The sequence below is a fragment of the Xyrauchen texanus genome, chromosome 11 (genome assembly GCF_025860055.1).
Source record: "Xyrauchen texanus isolate HMW12.3.18 chromosome 11, RBS_HiC_50CHRs, whole genome shotgun sequence".
Lineage (NCBI taxonomy): Eukaryota > Metazoa > Chordata > Actinopteri > Cypriniformes > Catostomidae > Xyrauchen > Xyrauchen texanus.
This window is the reverse complement of record NC_068286.1, coordinates 47,650,465-47,674,132: the sequence shown is the minus strand read 5'-3', so window position 1 is coordinate 47,674,132 and position 23,668 is coordinate 47,650,465. Positions and strand designations below refer to the sequence as shown.

The 23,668-nt window shown below is 41.7% G+C and overlaps 1 protein-coding gene across 1 annotated transcript in view; it reads right to left on the bottom strand.

The window, feature by feature from the left end:
- The window catches only part of uso1 (USO1 vesicle transport factor), a 31,634-nt gene that overhangs the window by 5,754 nt on the left and 2,212 nt on the right, over window positions 1-23,668 (bottom strand). Inside the window, 16 exon segments of the mRNA XM_052137281.1 lie at window positions 2,836-2,954; window positions 4,115-4,225; window positions 6,778-6,798; window positions 9,022-9,227; window positions 9,362-9,516; window positions 9,611-9,699; window positions 12,279-12,419; window positions 12,977-13,155; window positions 13,268-13,388; window positions 13,478-13,533; window positions 16,804-16,906; window positions 16,991-17,091; window positions 20,520-20,596; window positions 20,705-20,721; window positions 20,723-20,770; window positions 22,170-22,256. Coding sequence (XP_051993241.1) covers window positions 2,836-2,954; window positions 4,115-4,225; window positions 6,778-6,798; window positions 9,022-9,227; window positions 9,362-9,516; window positions 9,611-9,699; window positions 12,279-12,419; window positions 12,977-13,155; window positions 13,268-13,388; window positions 13,478-13,533; window positions 16,804-16,906; window positions 16,991-17,091; window positions 20,520-20,596; window positions 20,705-20,721; window positions 20,723-20,770; window positions 22,170-22,256 — 1,631 coding nt within the window.

Sequence of the window (23,668 nt, the reverse complement as noted above, 5' to 3'; positions counted from 1 at the left end):
TTCTCCGGCCAACCTCCCGCTCCATTGTCCCCTCACTCGTGAACAAGACCCCGAGGTACTTGAACTCCTTCACTTGGGGCAATAACTCCTTCCCTACCCGGAGTACAGACTCCATCGGTTTCCTGCTGAGAACCATGGCCTACCTTTATATTATTCTATTGTTTTTAAATTCGATTACATCATTCACCATGTTTAATGGGATTGTGGGATGGGATTTTAATACTTTTTTTGCTTCAAATCAAAGTTTGTAGTGGTGTGAGTCAACGCATTGCTGCTTGGTTTGGTTTCGTGATGTTGCACACCCAGCCCTTAATCAGGCTAATCAATCCCTCGAGAGGAATACAGGTGACCGGAGGAACTGGCTTAACAATATAAATAATATTTTAATAATAGATTTAAGCCAAAACACAAACACACACAGGTGTCGGCCAGAGGCATTTGTCTTTTGGCTTAAGTTTATTATTAAAATATTATTTATATTGTTAAGCCAGTTCTCGCCTCCTCCTTTCCACTGAACTCGTTGCACTGGTGCCGCAACCTGGGGAGGAGGAGGGATGGGCCGTTGTAGAGTCCTCGCCTCTAACATCCACCCCAATGGAGTAGCTGCAGCTATCCGCTGGGTGATGGAGGAGCCCCGCCACCCACGAGGGGAGGAGGGGCTCCTAGCCGACCGCCTGGAGTGGTCAGGGACGCTGCCAGGGGCGGTGGAGACCTGTACCAGCCACTAAAACGCGGCAGGGTAGAGAGGACTGCCGACCACGAGAGGGGAAAACGTGGCGGGGCATTCCGTCCACCAGGGGCCGGAGGACTGGCTCCGATCCGCTCGGGGAGGTGCAACTATCATCCACTAGATGGCAGCCAATGACCAGGCTATGGCGTATCGTTGAACCGGCGAGTACTTTTTCCTTTCTTTTCTCTCTCTCTCTCTCCTGCTGTCACTCCGTGTTGACCTTTCCTCTTGTTTTTTGTTGTTGTTGTTGCTTTTTCCCTCCCTTGTCAACCTCCCAGGTCCAAAGAGGCGTGGATGACCTGCCGGAAAGTAGGGGGAGGGATGTACGTGATGCCGGGGGTTCCCAGGCTTAAAGGAAAGGAGGGAGGAGTGTGGCAGGGAGGAGGGCGGGGCCAGGTCGTGATCATCGACATCTCAAGGGCTAATCATGCCCTCGAGAGGGATAAAGGCGACCGGAGGTGGCAGTTCCAGAGAGAGTGAGTTACAGGCAGCTGCCCGACACCTGTGTGTGTTTGTCTTTTGGCTCAAGTTTATTATTAAAATATTATTGATATTGTTAAGCCGGTTCTAGCCTCCTCCTTTCCATTGAACTTGTTACAATCACATTGACATAAGTATTCAGACCCTTTGCTATCACTCTTGAAATTGAGCTCAGGTGCATCCCATTTCTCTGGATCATCTTGGAGATGTTTCTACACTTTGATTGGAGTCCACCTGTGGCAAATTTAATTGATTGGACATGATTTGGAAAGACACACACCTGTCTATATAAGATCTTACAGCTGAAAATGCATATCAGAGCAAAAACCAAACCATGAGGTCCAATGAACTGCCTGCAGAGATCAGAGACAGGATTGCGTCGAGGCACAGATCTGGGGAAGTATACATCAACATTTCAGCTGTATTGAAGATCCCCAAGAGCACAGTGACCTCCATAATCCTTAAATGGAAGTTTGGAACAACCAGGACTCTTCCTATAGTGGGCCGCCTGGGCAAACGGAGCAATCGGGGAAGAAGGGCCTTGATAAGAGAGGTGACCAAGAACCTGATGGTCACTCTGGTGGAGCTCCAGAGATCATGAGTGGAGACGGGAGAAACTTGCAGAAGGACGACCATCACTGCAACACTCCACCGATCTGGGCTTTATGGTAGAGTGGCCAGACGGACGCCTCTCCTCAGTGCAAGACACATAATAAAGCACCTAAAGGACTCTCAGACTGTGAGAAACAAGATTCTCTGGTCTGATGAAACACAGATTGAACTGTTTGGCCTCAATTCCAAGTGTCATGTCTGGAGGAAACCAGGCAACACTCATCACCGGCACAATACCATCCCAACGGTGACGCATGGTGGTGGATGCATCATACCGTGGGGATGTTTTCAGCAGTGGGGACTGGTCAGGGATGAAGGAAAGCTGAAAGCAGCAATATACAGAGATATCCTTAATGAACACCTGCTCCAGAGCGCTCAGGAGCTCAGACTGGGCCGAAGGTTCACCTTCCAACAGGACGATGACTTGGCACACAGGCAAGACTACACAAGAGTGGTTCAGGGAAAACTCTGTGAATGTCCTTGAGTGTCCCAGCCAGAGTCTGGACTTGAACCCAATCGAACATCTCTGGAGAGACCTGAAAATGTCTGTGCACCGACGGTCCCCATCCAACCTGACAGAGCTTGAGAGGATCTGCAGAGATCCCCAAATCCAGGTGTGCAAAGCTTGTCGCATCATACCCAAAAAGACTCGAGGCTGTAATCGCTGCCAAAGGTGCTTCAACTAAGTGCTGAGTTCACAGTCTGAATACGGTCAATGTGATATTTTAGATTTTCATTTTAATAAATGTAGTTAGCAAAACCTATTTAAAAAATATTTTTAAATTTGCCTTGTCATTATGGGGTATGGAGTGTAGATTGATGTGAAAAAAAAAATATTTAAAGCATTCTATCATAAGACTGCAACATAACATGTGAAATAAAGGGGTCTGAATACTTTACGAATGCACTGTGTGTATATAACCAGACTCTCCAATGTAGAAAGCTCGTATAAACTACATTTTACTAAATTGAAAAAGGGTGAATACAAGAGTAAAGATACAGTAAGAACTTACTTTGTGTAATTCTCTAAGCTGTTGTCATTATAATAGATGCAAATCCCCAATAACAAGGCACACAGACCCTGAACCAGTCGCTCATCCTCACCCAGGTTTTCTGAGATCTGACCAGTCAGCTGTACACCTCAAGTTAAGGACACACAACACACACACGCACGCACACACACACACAGAGACACACACGCACGCATGCAGGCACACAGACACTCACACACACACACACACACACACACACACGCTGCACGCACACACACACGTGCACGCACACACACAGAGACGCGCGCACACACACACACACAGAGAGAGACACACACACACACACGTTCACGCACACACACAGAGACACACACGCACGCATGCAGGCACACAGACACTCACACACACGCGCGCGCACACACACACACACACGTGCACGCGCGCACACACACACACACACGTGCACGCACACACACAGAGACACACACACGTGCACGCGCACACACACACACACAGAGAGAGACACACACACACATTCACGCACACACACAGAGACACACACACGTGGACGCGCACACACACACACACACACACACACACACGTGGACGCACACACACACACACGTGGACGCACACACACACGTGGACGCACACACACACACACACACACATGCATGCACGCACACACACACACACACGTGCATGCACGCACGCACACAGCCCTCTGACAGATAGAAAACTCTACTGGACTAAGTTGAAGCCAACATTTACTATAACATGATTTGGTACTTTTAAATTAGCTACACTGGTTATCCTGTAATCTGTAAACATTAAAAGATCAATGCGGATTTTGTTGTGTTATTTAATAAAGCTTAAAAAGGTGTGGTGTCCCACCAAGATGTAACTATCTGTGATCAACCTTCAACCTAATAACTTCAGCCCATACAGAGAGTTTATAATCGTCTTTCTGTAAATTATCAATTCAGTACAGGTGCAATGAGATTATATGAGATTAGACATATAATGTTTGTGAATCAATAAATCAATCCGGTGTGTGTGTGTGTGTGTGTGAGAGAGAGTGTGTGTGTGTGTGTGTGAGAGAGAGTGTGTGTGTGTGTGTGTGAGAGAGTGTGTGTGTGTGAGAGAGAGTGTGTGTGTGTGTGTGTGTGTGTGTGAGAGAGAGAGTGTGTGTGTGTGTGAGAGTGTGTGTGTGTGAGAGAGTGTGTGTGTGAGAGAGAGAGAGTGTGTGTGTGTGTGTGAGAGAGAGAGTGCACGTGTGATAATATGGATAGAAGGATACAAAGGGAACATTGTCTTGATTGTGCAGGAAGTGCATGACAGCGATTGGACAGTTACTGATCCAGGTGCAGAGCAGCATGAGAAGACCGACCTTTGCCTGTACCCTACTGCCCTGTACACAGAAAACACACAATCACACACACATACAGTCACAATACATTTATTTACATTGAGCTAACTTAAAAATTATGAAATGGGCAAATAAGTTAAATCAGGAACTACAGCAAGAAGCTATAACTTTAATTTTAGACAAATTCTAAGGAATTGGTTCATTCCAGCAAGAGAACAAATAGAAATATTGTTGATGGTTTCTTTGAGGAATCACAGCTATATATATTTTTTGTAATATTTAAAGATAACTATATATAATTATATATTGATATAAATATGTATAATCATTATATATTGAGTTATTGTTATACGAGGGGCTTTCTCAGCAAATATTTGTATATGTGATTAATTAATCGGGACATCATGTAATTAATTTGATTAAAAATGTTAATCGATTGACCGCCCTAATAAATGTGTGTGTATATATATATATATATATATATATAATGGTGTCAAGTTGTGAATTGATTATTCAACATTTGTGAGCCACCCATAACCCCGTCACACACACACAAAAACCCAATAAAAATAAAAGTATGCTACAAGTTATGCACACACATACTTTATCTTGGGTTAATTTGTTTTTGAGGTTAAAACGACAAAAGGATAAATAAGTGATTTTAGATTAGATCTACAACTTACCGTTAATAAAACAGAAAATGTTAATATGGTGACATGAAAAACAGCCGTAGCAAACTCAAAGATCTCAATGATACTCGCAACACAAACCCACAGAAATCTGAAGTGCCTCAATGTGGAAAAGGGTCTAAACAAAAACACCAGTGAGACTGAACCGCATCTACTGAAAACAGATTTCACTTAAACCAGCATTGTTAGATGAACAGCAAAACATTTAAAGGACATTTTAAAAGTACGTACATGCTAATTCTGACATGTTAAGAACATATATTTAATCATAATTAGTTTTCCCTCCTCAAAACAGCATCATAAGAAAACATTACTAACACTTTCTGTCAAGCCAGTTTATATAATGCATTTTAAAAAGGTATTCTTAAAGGGGCAGTTCACCCAAAAATGTAAATTCTCTCATCATTTACTCACCCTCATGCTGTTCCAGAAGTGTTTCACTTTCTTTCTTCTGCAGAACACAAATGAAGATTTTTAGAAGAATATTTCAGCTCTGTAGGTTCATACAATGCAAGTGAATGGTGACTAGAACTGTGAAGCTCCAAAAAGCACATAAAGGCAGCATAAAAGTAATCCATAAGACTCCAGTGGTTTAATCCATGTCTTCAGAAGAGATATGATAGGTGTGGGTGAGAAACAGATCAATATTTAAGGATTTTAACTATAAATCCACTTTCAAACATTCCTCTTAAACATGTTCACAAGAGTTCTTCTTCTTCTGTTTTTGCTGACTTTAATTATTTGTGCATATCACCAATTAATGGGCCTTGGCTTTGCTTTATCCTTCCTTTTTTCTTCTCCCAGCCCAATAGGGGATGATATGCATGAAAAATGCAAAACGCAACAAAAAAAACAGAAGAACTCTCGTGAATGCATAGAAAGGCTGGTCGAAAGTGTAGATTTATGGTAAATAAGGACTTAAATATTGATCTATTTCTCACCCACACCTATCATATCACTTCTGAAGACATGGATTAAACCACTGGAGTCTTATGGATTACTTTTATGCTGCATTTATGTGCTTTTTGGAGCTTCAAATTTCTGGTCACCATTCACTTGCATTGTATGAACCTACAGAGCTGAAATATTCTTCTAAACATCTTCATTTGTGTTCTGCAGAAGAAAGAAAGTCACACACATCTGGAACAGCATGAGGGTGAGTAAATGATGAGAGAATTTTGGGTGAACTGTCCCTTTAAAGCATTGTAATGCATTTCAGAAACTTTATAAGTTGTATGTTCTTAAAAAGAAAAATAAATCTTATTTGTGATAATGATCATTGTCCCTTTCAAACAGCATGGAAAATGTTGTTGTTGTTGTTGTTGTTGTTCAAAATCACAAGCGCGAACTTCTCATTTAACAAACTTTCAAACCAACCAAAGCAACAGCGTCCTAAAGAGGTAACTAAAGTGAATGGTGGGTTTTTGAAAATATAAGGCATAATTTAATAATGTAAATAGTCATTTATACAAAAATGGGATAGAGTATAGAGATGCTGGGAGAGATAACTGGTTTGAACTAAAATATCTCAAACTAAAAATTTGATAAGAACAATCTGGATCTTATTTGTAAACATCAAAAGAGTAATGCACTGTGCAACCAAAAAAGTAATCGGAAATATTAGTTCTGTATTTACTGTCTTTTATACTGTGAACAAAGGGGTGAAAAATCTGAAATATTTCCGTTTCAGAACAAGCCCGAAAGACCACAGCATGCGGTCAGCAGTCAAAAAACAAAAGTCCAAGCTATGGTTGGCAGGGTCAGTAAGGAAACACAGCAGGGCAGAAACAGCAGACAGGAGGAACACAAAACAGCTAAATGAACCCCCAACATGGAAAATGAAGGGCCACCCTGCTGAGGCCAAGCCACACCATCACACTAAATAACCCACTCACAGATACTCACCCTCCGGTCGAGCTTATCACCCTGCAAAAATCACAGCACATTTCATTTGGAAAAATCAGTAACAACCACAGGCTATCATTCCCATACGAGCTTTTCCCAAAACAAACAGATCAAGGTCACATGTAAGGGCACTTGCATCTCCTAAAACACATGGAATCATTCACCTTGACAGACTGGCGCTGTAAGTCATTGTTCTTGGGAAACTTAGCCCAACCATACTGAAAAGACCAGCTTATCCCAGCGTGAAATTTCAATCTGGATCATGGTTATGCCGGTTAGTGCCGGTCCACCTGTTGGATAGCCATGCTGTTACCAGGACAACTTGCTGGTGAAGTTGCTTCAGGAAGGTGCTCTTGATGGTTAACATGTGGACTAAAACTGAAACTAGCACACCAGTACTCCATGCCTGGGATCAGCGTCCAAAACACCCGTGCTGGTCTTTTCAATATGGAGTGTCCAAAGAACGCAGATAAGCTTGAAATACTGAGGCAAAAAGAGTAACATTGAGGATCAATGCTCTCGAATGAATGTTTAAGGCCCCGGCACACTCGCAGCAAAGAGCGTTTTCATTCTTCACTCAGCGCAAAAAAGACATTCAAAACAGCGGAGCAACAACTCCGCTGATCAGACTGTTTGCGAACACTCAGACTCCGGACAAACCGCTGCGTAAAGCGTTTAGAGCTCCATTTAAACGTGAGGACGCTCAAGGCTACATTCAAAACTAATAAGTGTTACAATGTGTTACAAATGACATTCTATGAGAATAAGTCACTTGTGGTCAGTAAAAGAAGCTGTTTTAACTACTCGATGGTCATTTAAAGTCAAATATATGCAGTAGATAATGTGTCATTTGTAATGTTTACCTTGTGCATTCATGGTGCTAATGCGCGGACGTTATCCGCAGCCTTACCGTACGTTCACACTAGAAGCGGCGAGAGCGTCAAATCGACCGGAAGTCATTCATTTTCAATGACAGCCAGCGTCTCTCGGCGGCGCGGCACGTCTTGGGCGTCAGACGAAAGTTCAAGTGCAGTCAACATTATGGTAATGAGCTGTGACGCGGTTCGGCGGCAACCTATTGGAATATAGAAGTGCTCCGCTCTAGCGAAGTCTAGAGAACACAACCGTGTAAACTTTGGTTCCCACCAAACATTCGTTCCGAAGATAAAATGGAGGAGAAACTGATTATTGCCGTGACGGGTTTCCCAGTAATATATGATCTGTCCCTGTTTGCTTACAGGGATATAAAACAACCAAGACCACAGTTATTATTACAAATGTGTTTTATTTTGATAACAAACAACTATAATTGTAATTATTTTCCGCCATCCATCGATTTTAAAGAGTTCATGAGGATATACGCTACTGATCGGTCGGCAAAAAGTAAATGGTCGACATGTCTGGATGTTTAAATTGCGGCCCCTTTAAATATAGTTCACAAAACAAAGCATTCTGAACAAACGTTGCCGCCTATTTCAACTACGTCAGAGCGTCCACGAGCGTCCTCGAGCGTCGAAGGCAGCGCAGCCAGAGCAAATTTTGGCGCTCTCGCCTCTTCTGGTGTGAACGTATGGTTAATATGCACCGATTACACTCTGTTATTGTACTTTATGGTGACACTGAAACTACTGCATAGATGGGTGTGTTATAGAGTGTCAGTGGGTAGAATACAGACAAACGTATGATGACTGGCATATCTTTGGACAGATGTGTGAATGGCTTTCGGCTGCAGATGGCACATGAGTAAAGCGGCATATCAAACAACAGAGTGAATGGGCACTTAAGAGTGTCTGAGTAGATCTGATTCCTTTTGAAGTTTAAGAAATACTATTCTCTACGCAAGTGATCGTAGAGATGTTGGTCAATTCGCACCAGGGTGTTCATGTTGACTGATCTTAATTGGATGAACGGGAATAAGCTGTTGGCCTTAAAGTAGGTGGAGCTAAAAGTCACATGTCAATGACGTGGACCAATGGCAGTAAGAAGGTGATATGCAGCTAGTAAGAGGTTTGCCTGAAACGTCACCCTGGCGAGCGGCTATGAACCACTGAAACAATCTCAAAAACACCTTTTTGGCCAGACTTTGTTCTAAACGATGCCGCAGACAGTTCTTTGAGTTCATAGGAAGCGTGCAGGGGTCTTAAGGACTGCATGAAAGCAGTGTGATCTTTTAATCAGTGGCATTAAACCCCAAAAACCTAACCACTAAACAGACATGGATCCCGAACGTTTGAGGTGGAGTACCTGGGATAGGATGTTGGTGCACTGCTGCAGAAGGGAAACGGGTGGCTTGCCCAGACTGGTGGCCAACTGTACCCGCAGCAGCTGCTCTTTCTGGGTGAGGTTATCCTGCAGCGCATGAGCCAGAGCCACAGCAGCACACCAGTTTGACAGGGAGTCCACTGAGAACAGACCTCCACATAAGAGCTGTCCCGCTGAGATGGAGTTAGCTGAGAACAGAGAGACAGGACATGAGTGATGAATTGCACCCAAAGAACAAACTAAAAAAAGTTACACACATACAGAAGGAGAGTTGGTACAGAAAGAGGGAAGGACAGAAGGACAATAAGTTGATTTGTCTCACCATCTATAGTGGAGGGCAGAAGTGTGGCTACTATCTCCCCCTGTCCTTTATGGTTCTTGTACAGGAAGCACTGGAAGCAGTACAGTACAGCACAGCGGAGAACAAATGGCTGTCGCTCGTTCACCATAGACATGAGAAGAACCACAATCGCAGGCCTGGAGGAAACAGCCAACATCTTCATATTGAAGTCTTTAAAAGACAGATATTTTCTTGGGTATTCATTTTCATTTGACGGAGGACAAACCAGACCTCGGTGGATTCGATGGAGCATTAACGGATGCGAAGTAGTCCTGATTCACGTCAGAGCCACGGATGACCTCTGACACAGTATTGATAGTCTGCAGAAGGAAAACAAACAATAAAACAAAACACAGCGTTTTGGTGTGCACATGAGGAAAGGCAATGGCTTTGTCTACTAAATTCTGATTGGTTTCAAATAGAACTGAATTACTTTGCTCAGTATGGATATCTACAGTATGTTGGTTGCCATAGTAATAATGCAGGCATCAACCTAAAATTCAAGTGACATCATAGAGCCAAGCTGCCAGCGTGATAAGAACAGACAATACATTTTGCTCATGTCTTTTATGGGATCCTGCAGTGTTGCTGAACTTTTATGAGGTGCATGAAACAACACAGGTGACGGAGGAGGCATTACAGTAGTTAACACATCTATAATAAGACAGACTCACTACAGTGCATCACGAATGATGTTGTGATACACACAGTGTATCAGTAACGCTATATAATAATATGGTTACATTTGTAACATTAGTAAATGCATTAGGTATCATGAGTGAACAATGAACTACAGATTTATTAAAACGGGGATAGTGTAAAGTTAGCCGGCTGTCATCCAAAATAAATTATCAAAGCAAAGGGGTTTTGTTTTAGATTGAATGCGTTTATATTTTGCAACAACAACCGGCTGACTGAACATTATCACGCTTATTACATGGTTACTAACCAAATAAATACATAAATACATAAAATACTGATTTGCATAGAAATGGTGTAATTATGAGAGAAAAAAATAAATCGCTGAACAGCTGGTATCCACCTCCGGTTTGCGTTGGAGTTCTGTTGCCGTTTATTCTTTGCAAATGGGGTCACATGGGGTAACCTCCTCGTGGTCACTTTAATGTGGTTCTCGCTCTCGGTGGGGTGTGTGGCGAGTTGTGCGTGGATGCCGTGGAGAATAGCATGAAGCCTCCACAAGCGCTACGTGCTCAATGAGCCACGTGATAAGATGCGCGGATTGACGTCTCAGATGCGGAGGCAACTGAGATTCGTCCTCCTCCACCCGGATTGAGGCGAGTCACTACGCCAACACGAGAACTTATGGTGCGTTCACATACAATGCGAAGCAAGCGTTTCACGCGGCACAATTACATACAAAGTCAATGCAAAGATGCAAATAGACAGGTTGGCACGAATGTAGCGAATTACGCGACTTGAAAATGTGAAATTGTTCATTCGCGTATGAAAAATGTCAACTCGTGCAAGAAATCCGTATGACGCAAAAGCCTATCAGCATTGAGATTGTTACGGATGTCACTGACATGGTAGCAGAAGAAATCTGGAGAATTGGATGAAATAGTTGTAGCGGTGTGTGGACACCCGGAATGTACAGAGACCGGACGAATAAAGACATCGCTTGGAGGAAGTTGGACTACCTGGTAAGTTCTGGAAATATGCGTATCTACTTGATTCCAGCTATTGGTTGAACTTTACTATGAACCAAGTCGTAGAAGACCCTCCTCCTGTCCTTTTCCGGAAGAGAAGCGGGAATACTCACAGGTGCGCGTTAAACTCGCATGAGCAATGCGTGGCGAATTGTTTCTACGCGTTGTGTGTTAACGCACCATTAGAGCGCATTGGGAATTGGGCAATTGAAGAAAAGTCTGCGCCAAAGTTCTGTTAGTATTTATTTTGGAATTAATGAACGTCTGACTCATTATTCAGCTCATTACAAGACTACTTGTCAAATAAATAAATAAATGCACATGAAACATTGATCTGAGTTGAGATTATTTTATTAGCTTATTTGTAGAGATCTCACAGTGATCCGAGAAGTAGTAAAGACAGCTCACAATGAGCGGACTGATACGCGGATGTGCGGTTTTTACTCAGAAATATCTGAACTCTAGATGGCGCCTGTGGAGCGGAGGGGGGCGGGGCCGGGCTAGAATGTCCGAGTGGTGGTGGTGTAGTGGGCTAAAGCACATAACTGGTAATCAGGAGGTTGCTGGTTTGAACCCCACAGTCACCACCATTGTGTCCTTGAGTAAGACACTTAACTCCAGGTTGCTCCGGGGGGATTGTCCCTGTAATAAGTGACCTGTAAGTCACTTTGGATAAAAGCGTCTTCCAAATGCATAAATATAAATATATGACGCACGCCCAGTCCCCAATCGGCCTGATGGGGCGCGCGAGGGATAAAGGCGACCGGTGACAACGGTTCGAGAGAGAGAGAATTACGGGCATGTCCATCATGTGTGTGTTTATGTTTGTGTGTTTTGGTTTAAGTTTTCATTAAATTATTATTTATATTGACAAGCCGGTTCTCGCCTCCTCCTTGCCCATCTAAACCCCCTTACAGTGCCATTGACCAATCACAATCGAGTATTCCAAAGAGCCGTGCAACAATGTTAGTTAACAATTGTTCATTGATAGTTCATACTGCATTAACTAATGTTTTTAAATGTCATTAATAAATGCTTAAAGTATTGTTTATTGTTAGGTTCATGTTAAATGATGTTGTTAACTAATGTCAACAAATGGAAGCTTATTGTAAAGGGTTACCAAATAATTGAATTCTTTATATAAAAAAAGATCCATATGGGATAATAATACATAAAAATCAGATTTAGGCAATCTTTTTGAACAAAGCCTGATGTTCTGAGTGCAATCTGACCTCTGTTAGGATGTCTGCAGGAACACCTGTGGCCATGAGAATGGTGCACAGCTGCTGGAGAAGACCGCACTGGAACATGGCCTTCTGACAGCTGGCAGTGGCCCCTGGAGAGTTCACTGGAGAAACCATCACTCGTACCAGCTACAGGATGACCAAAGAGGGAAATGGCAACAAGAGATGACAAATATCAAAACAGCACTGATTGTTGATGTTCATATTTACTAAGGATATATATGAACAAAATTAACAGCAGATGTTTTGAACGAGCCATGTCAAATAAGCTTGATCTTCATTATAAAAAGCAATAAGCTAATTGAGGTCATTCGTTATGATGCTTTTGCCACAGTGAAGGAGTGCTGTAAGGTAAAGTGGATCCCAATGTGTGATGTTTCAATCTTCTATTGGTCACACGTCATCCAGACTCCCATATCAGAGTTTAACCAAAGTATTTTTTTCTATTTACGGTCTCCAACGTCCGGATGCGTTTGAATGGGAGTGAATGAAGCGTAAAAAGTAGTGTGACCGGACTTTAAGACGGCTTTGAGTGTGGCTCATCCAATCAGATTTTAGAGCTGTAAATATTTTAAATTCAATCCTAATGATGTCTGCTGAATATTCTGTCCATGTGCATTATATCACAAAGCACTAGACTGTACAATATACCTCCACATTCTCTAGAAATGGATCGGTCATATCACCTGTAGCATTAGATGGAGGTTGGTGACCTTCTGTGCCGACCAGCCAGAGTTGTCATCCCCCACCTCAAACCACGGTTTCATCCTTTGGATATACGAGCCTTCTTTAAAAAAATTCTGGTTGGAGCTATTGTTCTTCAGGAGGTTGAGCAACAATAGGAGACAGTCCTCCACCACAATTCCTGTGAGATGAAGATGTGTAGTAATAAACAATCATGCCATCTATGAAAATTCATAATCATGCCTTTCAAGCCCCATTTGTCTACCGTCTTACAAGGATGCTTTAATATATACCTCCATCACTTGAACCCTCCTCTGTGATGATATCGAGAAGTCTCTCAAATGCATTTTCAAAAGCCACAATTTTCTGAATTGCAGCATTGCCTTTGGTTAGCTGCTGCAGGAGTAGCAGACCCTTAATGACGAAAATAAGTCAAATGGTTTATATTCATTTCACCTGAAACGGTGAACACATTCCTGTTATTGAAGAGCAATATCACTTACATCATTACGGATGACTTCTCTGGAGTCAGCAAGCAGATCCATTAACCTGGACACTCCTGCCGAGCGAAGCAACATATCAACACTAGATACAAGACATCTGGAATCAGTTGCAGAGAGTAATGCTGAGAAAAGAGAGCTTGTAGGAATGATAGAGCTGAATGCAATAAAGGCAATGAACATTGTTGGCAAGCAGTGTGCAGTGTAATGGTGCGTTCACATACAACGTGAATCGAGCGTTTCGTGCGGCACGATTACATACAAAGTCAATACAAAGACACGAATAGACGCAAATTTGCGGCGCGAATGGCGCGAAACGAAAACGCGAATTAATTTTTTTAATGTAAAGGCAAAAACATTTACAATTGTACATTTATAATATCATATGCAAAAAGGCAATAACAATAGAAATAAATAAATAAAAAACCCAGAAAAAACATAAAATAAATAAACATAAAAATATATATATATATATTTGTCCTAGTTCACGGCTCATACAAAAATGTTATCATAATACCTTAAAAAAGAAGAACATTTCTTATTCACGAAATCGTTTAATTCGCGCGAGTTGAAAATATCCGCGTGACGAGTTGTCGCGAAAGCCTATCAGCATTGAGATGGTCCGGATGTCACTGACGTACTAGCAGAAGAAATCTGAAGAAATGGATGAGAAAATGGCTTTGGTGTAGCGTTAAGTGGGCACCTGGAATTGTATGACACAACGTCAACGTATCTGGGACTTCCACGACAGATACAGAGCAGCGTTGTAATATCGGCCATGATTGATGGTGGAAAGATAAGTTGTCGTAGAAGCCCCGCCTCCTGTCCTTTTCCGGAAGAGAAGAGGGAATACTCGCGGGTTCGCGTTACTCGTGCGAGCAATGCGAGGCGAATCGTTTTTTCACGTCGTGTATGAACGCACCATAAGCCACATTAAAGTAGACGGCATTTTCAAATGTAACATTTGGACATGGGCGTCAATTTGTCATCATCAGTTTTCTTTGATGTGACCTCGAGTCGACATATTAAAGGGCCTGTACTATCGCTTCTACCCCTCATAGCCTCATTTTCAGTTTAAACACAAATTACACTAAGACTAAAGGTCTCTCTGCACACCAAAAGCAAATATTCACCACGATTTCTCACCGCAAATTAACATTTAGAATAGAAACAATGAATTCCTATGATGTCATTCATACCTGAAGAGAACATTCGCGCGGCGACAAACAAGGTTTGTTTGTTTGTTTGTTTTTACGGTGAATGTGTTGATTTATCTTTGCCCGGCGATGAAATGCCTTTATCAATAAAATATGAGCTTTAGATCATGTCAAGATCCGCTGGTGTTACCAAAACCAGCAACAGGTGGCGCTAAAGCACAGAAAGCAGTTTTGACCACCAACATTAAACGCTGAAGTAACTCAACTAAGAGATCCATTTGCATCAAATGCCTGTTTTACAACTTCTTCACCGAATATTAATAGCATTAACACTTTTGCTGTAACGTGCAGTGCAATCTGTATCAAAAATGTGGTAAAGTTGGTTAGAATTTGTGTTTTATTGTGTGGATTACGAAGACACTTGTTTAGATGTCGTCACGTTTAATTCACGACATGCAGGTTTTGAACAAATGCATAACACAAGTAGATGTACTCAGTATTGTTCCAGCTGACAATAATTATATGTGTTTAAACAAAAGCATACACCGTATGCATGGCACACTCGTCATCTTTGCTGCAATTTTAAGAGAGATGCGTTTTATTTCTCCGATTGGATCAGTAGACAATGCACTTGCTTTTCAGTTCTTTTCCTCATACACGATGGCCGAAGGGCAGACCAGCTGAGAGGTGCTTTGCACCAGCTACCGTAGGGTAAAAACGCTTGTTGATTAGCTTAGTGCTAACAGCTGGGGCCTTTCATCATTTACATTTACATGTACGCATTTGGCAGATGCTTTTATGAGTTAAGTGTCTTACTCAAGGACACAATGGTGGTGGCTGTGGGGATCGAACCAGCAACCTCCTGATTACCAGTTATGTGCTTTAGCCCACTACGCCTCCACCACTCCCAGCAATTTGTTTGGCATTATCGTCTCATCTCTGATGTGCAAAGGTATTAAGGTCTATTGTAATAATTTGTCCAGTAGTTTCAGTAGGACAAAACACATAGAAATACACTTCTGTTCCCGTCATATGCATAGGCGGTCATTGTTGTACAAGGTGGTCTTGTATCTTTCGGGAGCATGTGGCTTTGGCTCTTTAGTGTATAGGCTGACAGTGAGGTAGGTCCTGGTTACTCTTATCAGATGCTGACTATCACACCTGGAGTCGTGTGTTTGAATCCAGGACGTGCTGAGTGACTCCAGCCAGGTCTCCTTAGCAACCAAATTGGCCCGGTTGCTAGGGAGGGTAGAGTCACATGGGGTAACCTCCTCGTGGTCACTATAATGTGGTTCTCGCTCTCGGTGGGGCGTGCGATGAGTGACTCCAGTCAGGTCTCCTTAGCAACCAAATTGGACCAGTTGCTAGGGAGGGTAGAGTCACATGGGGTAACCTCTTCGTGGTCGCTATAATGTGGTTCTCGCTCTCGGTGGGGCGTGTGGTGAGTGACTCCAGTCAGGTCTCCTTAGCAACCAAATTGGCCCGGTTGCTAGGGAGGGTAGAGTCACATGGGGTAACATCCTCGTGGTCACTATAATGTGGTTCTCGCTCTCGGTGGGGCGTGCGATGAGTGACTCCAGTCAGGTCTCCTTAGCAACCAAATTGGACCAGTTGCTAGGGAGGGTAGAGTCACATGGGGTAACCTCTTCGTGGTCGCTATAATGTGGTTCTCGCTCTCGGTGGGGCGTGTGGTGAGTGACTCCAGTCAGGTCTCCTTAGCAACCAAATTGGCCCGGTTGCTAGGGAGGGTAGAGTCACATGGGGTAACCTCCTCGTGGTCGCTATAATGTGGTTCTCGCTCTCGGTGGGGCGTGTGGTGAGTTGTGCGTGGATGCCGCGGAGAATAGCGTGAAGCCTCCACACGCGCTACGTCTCCATGGTAACGCGCTCAACAAGTCACGTGATAAGATGCGCGGATTGACGGTCTCAGACGCGGAGGCAACTGAGATTCGTCCTCCGCCACTCGGATTGAGGAGAGTCACTACGCCACCACGAGGAGGGCATTGGGAATCGGGCAGGAAAAATTGTGGAGAGGGCAAAGATAAGGCTCTGTGTGCATCATGGATATTACAGTAAACATGGTGACATTTTCGCTACTCTTGTAAGAGTTCACATGATAAAATGTGAGACATGTTATAGGATTTCAAGATTTTAAGAGATTCTTGGGCTCACCCATGGGGCTGACCAGGATGATGCCTTGGACCTGAGCACACTGGTTTTTCAAAAGTGCAGTTAGGAGCTTCACACCCGGCCAGCGCACGTGGAAGTCAAACTCCTAGCCATGTCAAACAATGACAAGAACATGTTAAAATAAGACAAGAAAGGACTCAAACAAGACGTCTGATCTCACAGAACATACCTCCAACAGTGTGAGGAGAAGAGTGATATTTTCCAGTTCCTGGATGAACTTGTCAGTGAACTGAGCTCCCAAATCGTCCTCCTGCTTTTGCTGGATCTCCTCTAACAGAGAAAATGAAATGCAAAGAAGCGTGTTCTATTCAACTATATCACTTTATTACTTGAATGCAGATAATGCAAGGAGGGAGAGAAAGAGAAGGCTAAATGACACAGTGATACTAGGAGGGAAAAGCATCTAACTGGGTGGGAGAAACTGTGTGCTAAAGCCATCGGATCACAATAAAGCTGCAAAGAAAAGGTGAATCAGCTATTTTCAGTACACAGAAAACAGTATTTTCAAGTTATCAAGACTTAAGATGGAACAGAAGTGGAATGAGTCTGCTGACAAGATGGTATTAATACAAAGAAGGATAGAAAAAAATAGTGCATCACCCCACAGGTTAGAAAACTGGGACAGTGAGATGGGTGCATGTATAAAAATAAAGCTCAACAAAAACATCACCGGTTAAAGAAATGGGTCACCAAAAAATAGATAATTCTCTCATAATGCACTCAGCCTTATGCTGTCTCAGACTCCTCGTATGACGAAAGAAATCCACACAATGCAGGTCTATGGGGTCCAAAACTCTCAAGTTCCAAAAAGCACATAAATGCAGCATAAAAGTAATCTGTACGACTAGAGTGGTTTAATCCATGTCTTCTGAAGTAACATGATAGGAAATTACGTTTCTCACCTAAAACTGATTGTATCTCTTAAGAAGATATTAAATAACCCACTGGAGTCATATGGATTACCTTTATGCTGCCTTAATGTCCCTTTAAGAGCTTGAAAATTTGGAACCCCATGGACTTGCATTGTCTGGATATCAACAACAGCTTCTTCCCCCAAGCCATCAGACTCCTCAATACTCAGAGACTGGTTTGACACACACGTGTCCTGAGTTGCACTTTAATTACTGTCACTTTATAACTGTCTGCTACCTCAATAACTGCTATGTGCATAGAACATTATCTCATAGTATGTTATGTTTACATTTTTAGAAACTGTCATCTTTTTGCACTACTGAGTACTGGTCGGCACTGCACTGTCTATTGTCCTGTTCATTGTCAGTAATTTGTTGTACTGTCCTGTACTTTTTGCACATGTTTGCACGTGCACTTTATATAGGTATATATAGGTAGTTTATATAGGTATTTTATTTCGTTGTGTAGTCTCATGTGGTCCTATGTTGGTCCTTTGTTGTTTTTATGTAGCACCATGGTCCTGGAGGAACGTTGTCTCGTTTTGCTGTGTACTGTACTAACTGTATATGGTTGAAACGACAATAAAAACCACTTGACTTGATCAACGGTCTATGAAAAAATCTTCGTTTGTGTTCTGCAGAAGAATTAAGCAATACAAGTTTGAGAAGACATAAGGGTTAGTAAATAACACATTTATTCTATTTTGGGTGAACTGTTCCTTTAAAACTAAACCTTTCCCCCACACAGCACACTTCAAGATCTTTCTTTCTTTTTTAAACAGATTAACTAATCAGCCAATTCGTGGGAAATACTCGTTCTTTTACTGAACACACTTTCACTGTCAGTAACACAGGGCTCAGGATCCAAAACATTTATATTTAGAGGGAATCATATGCTTAATAAGCAATTATTATTAATTCATCAACAATGCTTACAGAAGTCATCATTTAAAGGGACAGTTCACCCAAAAATTCAAATTCTCTCATAATTTATTCACCCTCATGCAATTCCAGATGTGTGTGACTGACTTTCTTCTGCAGAACACAAATGAAGATTTTTAGAAGAATATTTCAGCTCTGTAGGTTCATACAATGCAAGTGAATGGTGACCAGAACTGTCAAGCTCCAAAAGCACATAAATGCAGCATATACGTAATCCATAAGACTCAGTGGTTTAATCCATGTCTTCAGAAGTGATATGATACGTGTGAGTGAAAAGAGGATCAATATTTAAGCCCTTTTTTACTATAATTTCTCCTCCTTGTCCAGTAGGGGGAAATATGCATGAAAGTGGAGATTGATTATAAAAAAAGGACTTAAATATTGATCTGTTTGTCACCCACACCTATCACATCACTTCAGAAGACATGGATTAAACCACTGGAGTCTTGTGGATTACTTTTAAGCTGCCTTTATGTGCTTTTGGAGCTTCAAAGTTCTGGTCACCATTCACTTGCATTGTATGGACCTACAGTGCTGAAATATTCTTCTAAAAATCTTCAATTTGTGTTCTGCTGAAGAAAGAAAGTCACACACATCTGGAACAGCATGACGGTGAATAAATGATGAGGGAATTTTTTATTTTTGGGTGAACTGTCCCTTTAAAATGTACATGAACAACACATTAATTATGCAGTCAAGGCATTACACAGCAAACATAATGATCGATTGTCTATCCTTGGATCAGCACTAGTCAGTATAACATGACAAGTGAAATTAGACACTGGTCCAAAAATTATTTTCTTTATTTTCTTATCTCCTGTCCAGCACTTCTCTAAAGCTCTCTGGCTCAAAAACTAGGATTAAAATACATAATCTGTGTAATCCACTGGCCTGTTTAAGACATTTGGATCATCATTTACACACATCTTTTCATAAAGTATTTTCTCAATTTAAAGGTGCATTCAGTAACTTTTTGTTGGTGTCATCTTGGACTTACAGTGACACCTAGTGGTGCGGATGCAGCATCATTCATAATCAATAGTTTTCAGTTTCAGATGCTATTGTAGAAATTCACCGTTCACAATCAGCCATGATTAATTTAATCCACGAGTGAAAGTGTCCAATAACAAGCCGGTTACTGAGATTAAGCGAGCAGTATTCAGCTGGTCATGTGATTCCAACATGGCTGCCCCCATTAGGGGACCCTCTCCATGTAGAATAAACCAGCTTTTATGAGGTTACTGATATGACTAGAGTCCTCATCTCATGTGAGCACTCACGATTAAATACACGCTTCAAAATTACAGTTCATTACAGTAACACTTTAGGTATGCATGCAACATTAAATGTATTCTTTATGGGATTAGGAAAACAACTCCTAGTTCTGTTCACCGAGCGCTTCACCCCTACATTCATGTGTCAATGCTACAGGCTACACTGTGAGATTTCCAGTCCTGCATAAAGATCCATCAATAAAAGCGCTGAGTAAAGGAGGATTCTACAGGGATCAAAGCATGGATGGGCTAGTGGTTAGATTAGCATCATGCACAAAAGAGGTGCGTTACCTTCAGAATCATCTGGCGGATTAAACATGGAAAGAAAAAGGAGGAGCATCAGATATACAACATTTCCCTGCTCATCACAAATAAACAACTACTCTGCAAGAGGAACCGGTATCACACTGAAAATGATGTTTACTGACTGTAAGAACAACCGAGTCATTTGAAGAGACCTATCTATTTGACATATGGACACTGAAACAAATCAATTAAAATCCCAACATGATAATATCCGAACCAGACAAAGAAAGAAAGAAAGAAAGAAAGAAATAAGAGAATAGCATACCTTGTTCCTCCTCTTCATCATTGCAAACAATATTGTATAATGTGTCCAAAGCGTAACCCAGGATTTCAGTGTCAGAGCTGTTTCAAATAACAACCAAAGCGAAGTCACGATGTATTGTAAATGACCAAAGAAATGCTTTCACACAATATCAATTAAAGACAACAAGAGACAATTCATTTACATACCGGTCAGTCTGCAGTATACTGAACCAAATGGTCCATTGCCATTGTGCCCACTTCCATGCGGTATTTCTGTAATAAAAAGCCTGTAATGTGGACAGCTGAACTAATACAATAAACTGTAAATATAAACTTGATAAAACGATTACTTGTGGTCATAATGCAACCACTGCAACAGTGGATGACATCTGGATAATGAAATGAAGTGTGAGCATTTCACAAGCAATATTTTTTCAGGGTTTTTCCTCTCGGCACCCTCCTGTAAATATCAGGAATCCTGATGGACTCGCGCGCACTTGCATGCTCCAGAGATGAACACAGATGCGTGCGTCAGATGAGAAGCATATTAAGTGCTTATTAAATGCCAAACATGAGATGAATGTCATTGAAAATTGCTTTTAATGCTGTAAAAGCCCTGTCCATGTTTCTTTGTTTTTCTTATCTCCCAATTTGGAACGCCCAATTCCCACTACTTAGTAAGTCCTCGTGGTGGCGCGGTTACTCGCCTCAATCCGGGTGGCGGAGGACGAGTCTCAGTTGCCTCCGCTTCTGAGACTGTCAATCGGCACATCTGATCACGTGACTCATTGTGCATGACACCGCGGAGACTCACGGCATGTGGAGGCTCATGCTACTCTCCACGATCCACACACAACTCACCACACGCCCCATTGAGAGAACCACTAATCACCACCACGAGGAGGTTACCCCATGTGACTCTACCCTCCCTAGCAACTGGGACAATTTGGTTACCCCATGTGACTACCCTCCCTAGCAACCGGGACAATTTGGTTAACCCATGTGACTCTACCTTCCCTAGCAACGGGGACAATTTGGTTACCCCATGTGACTCTACCCTCCCTAGCAACCGGGACAATTTGGTTACCCCATGTGACTCTACCCTCCCTAGCAACCGGGCCAATTTGGTTACCCCATGTGACTCTACCCTCCCTAGCAACCGGGCCAATTGGTTGCTAAGGAGACCTGTCTGGAGTCACTCAGCACGTCCTGGATTCGACCTCGCCACTGTGTGATAGTCAGCGTCAATACTCGCTGAGATACCCAGAGCCCCCCGTCAATGTTTCTTAAATTCTCTCAGTCTCAGGTGAACCCATGCACACTGATAGATAAGCCCACGTCGCACACATGAATATTTACATACAGCTATATACACACGATATTGCAAAATCACTTTGGGGAAATCAAACAAAGAAAAGCATCCTTACAGCTGTCTCTGCACATAAAGCGGAGACAGGAGAACATTTAACATCTAAAAAATAGCTCACACATCACCTTTAAGGAATTATTGTAAATGAATATTGTCAGTCACCTATGTACTAAGAGAAGCATCCAACGTGAATAGACTTATTATACAATTTAGCAATGCTATTCAGCATTTATAACAACCACAACACCCTTATAACAAGATTACATCATACATACAACATAACAAACATGAATTGCTGCTCACCTTGGACAGAGACTTGAGGGCTCGAACAGCATCTCTACGATCCTCCAACAGCGTGGATGAAGCCACACGGTCACACAACTTCTGAATCTGGCAATAACAAACAGACAAATGAATTAAAGGCCTCATCACATCCGGGTCAAAGGGACAGTTCACCCACAAATTAAAATTCTCTCATCATTTACTCACCCTCATGCCATCCCAGATGTGCAATAGGGCTGAAACGATTAGTCGACATTATCGACAATTAAAAATTGTCGACAAAAATGTTCGTTGTCGAACAGTCGTTTGATGTCATTTACCGTAACATTAGATCACATTAAACTCTAATGATGATGCGTGAGAGCAGCACTGCAGTTCACGACTGACTGATGAGAGGAAGAATTACACAGATGAACTATAAACTTTACAAACCGCCTCAGCTGATGTACATCACAAAGTATGATGGAATTATAATGGGAAAATACTAAATAAGTAAATACAGAAGCACTCTCGTTGTGGAATAAGTGGAGCCGGAACTCTTTAAAGGAAACACCGCGACATTACATCTTTAATGCGGTTACATGTTTAATGCGGTTATATTTCATGCGGTTATGTCTTTAATGCGGTTATATTTAATGCGTTATGTCTTTAATACGGTTATATTTAATGCGTTATGTCTTTAATACGGTTATATTCAATGTGTTACATCTTTAATGCGTTATGTCTTTAATGCGGTTATATTTAATGCGTTACTTCTTTAATGCGGTTATATTTAATGTGTTATGTCTTTAATACGGTTATATTTAATGCGTTATGTCTTTAATGCGGTTATATTTAATGCGTTATGTCTTTAATGCGGTTATATTCAATGTGTTACATCTTTAATGCGTTATGTCTTTAATGCGGTTATATTTAATGCGTTACTTCTTTAATGCGGTTATATTTAATGCGTTATGTCTTTAATACGGTTATATTTAATGCGTTATGTCTTTAATGCGGTTATATTTAATGCGTTATGTCTTTAATGCGGTTATATTCAATGTGTTACATCTTTAATGCGTTACGTCTTTAATGCGGTTATATTCAATGTGTTACATCTTTAATGCGTTATGTCTTTAATGCGGTTATATTCAATGTGTTACATCTTTAATGCGTTATGTCTTTAATACGGTTATATTCAATGTGTTACATCTTTAATGCGTTATGTCTTTAATGCGGTTATATTTAATGCGTTACTTCTTTAATGCGGTTATATTTAATGCGTTATGTCTTTAATGTGGTTATATTTAATGTGTCTTTAATGTGGTTATATTTAATGCGTTATGTCTTTAATACGGTTATATTTAATGCGTCACATCTTTAATGCGATTATATTTAATGCGTTACATCTTTAATGCGGTTATATTTAATGCATTACATCTTTAATGCGGTTATATTTAATGCATCACGTCTTTAATGCGGTTATATTTAATGCGTCACGTCTTTAATGCGGTTATATTTAATGCGTCACATCTTTAATG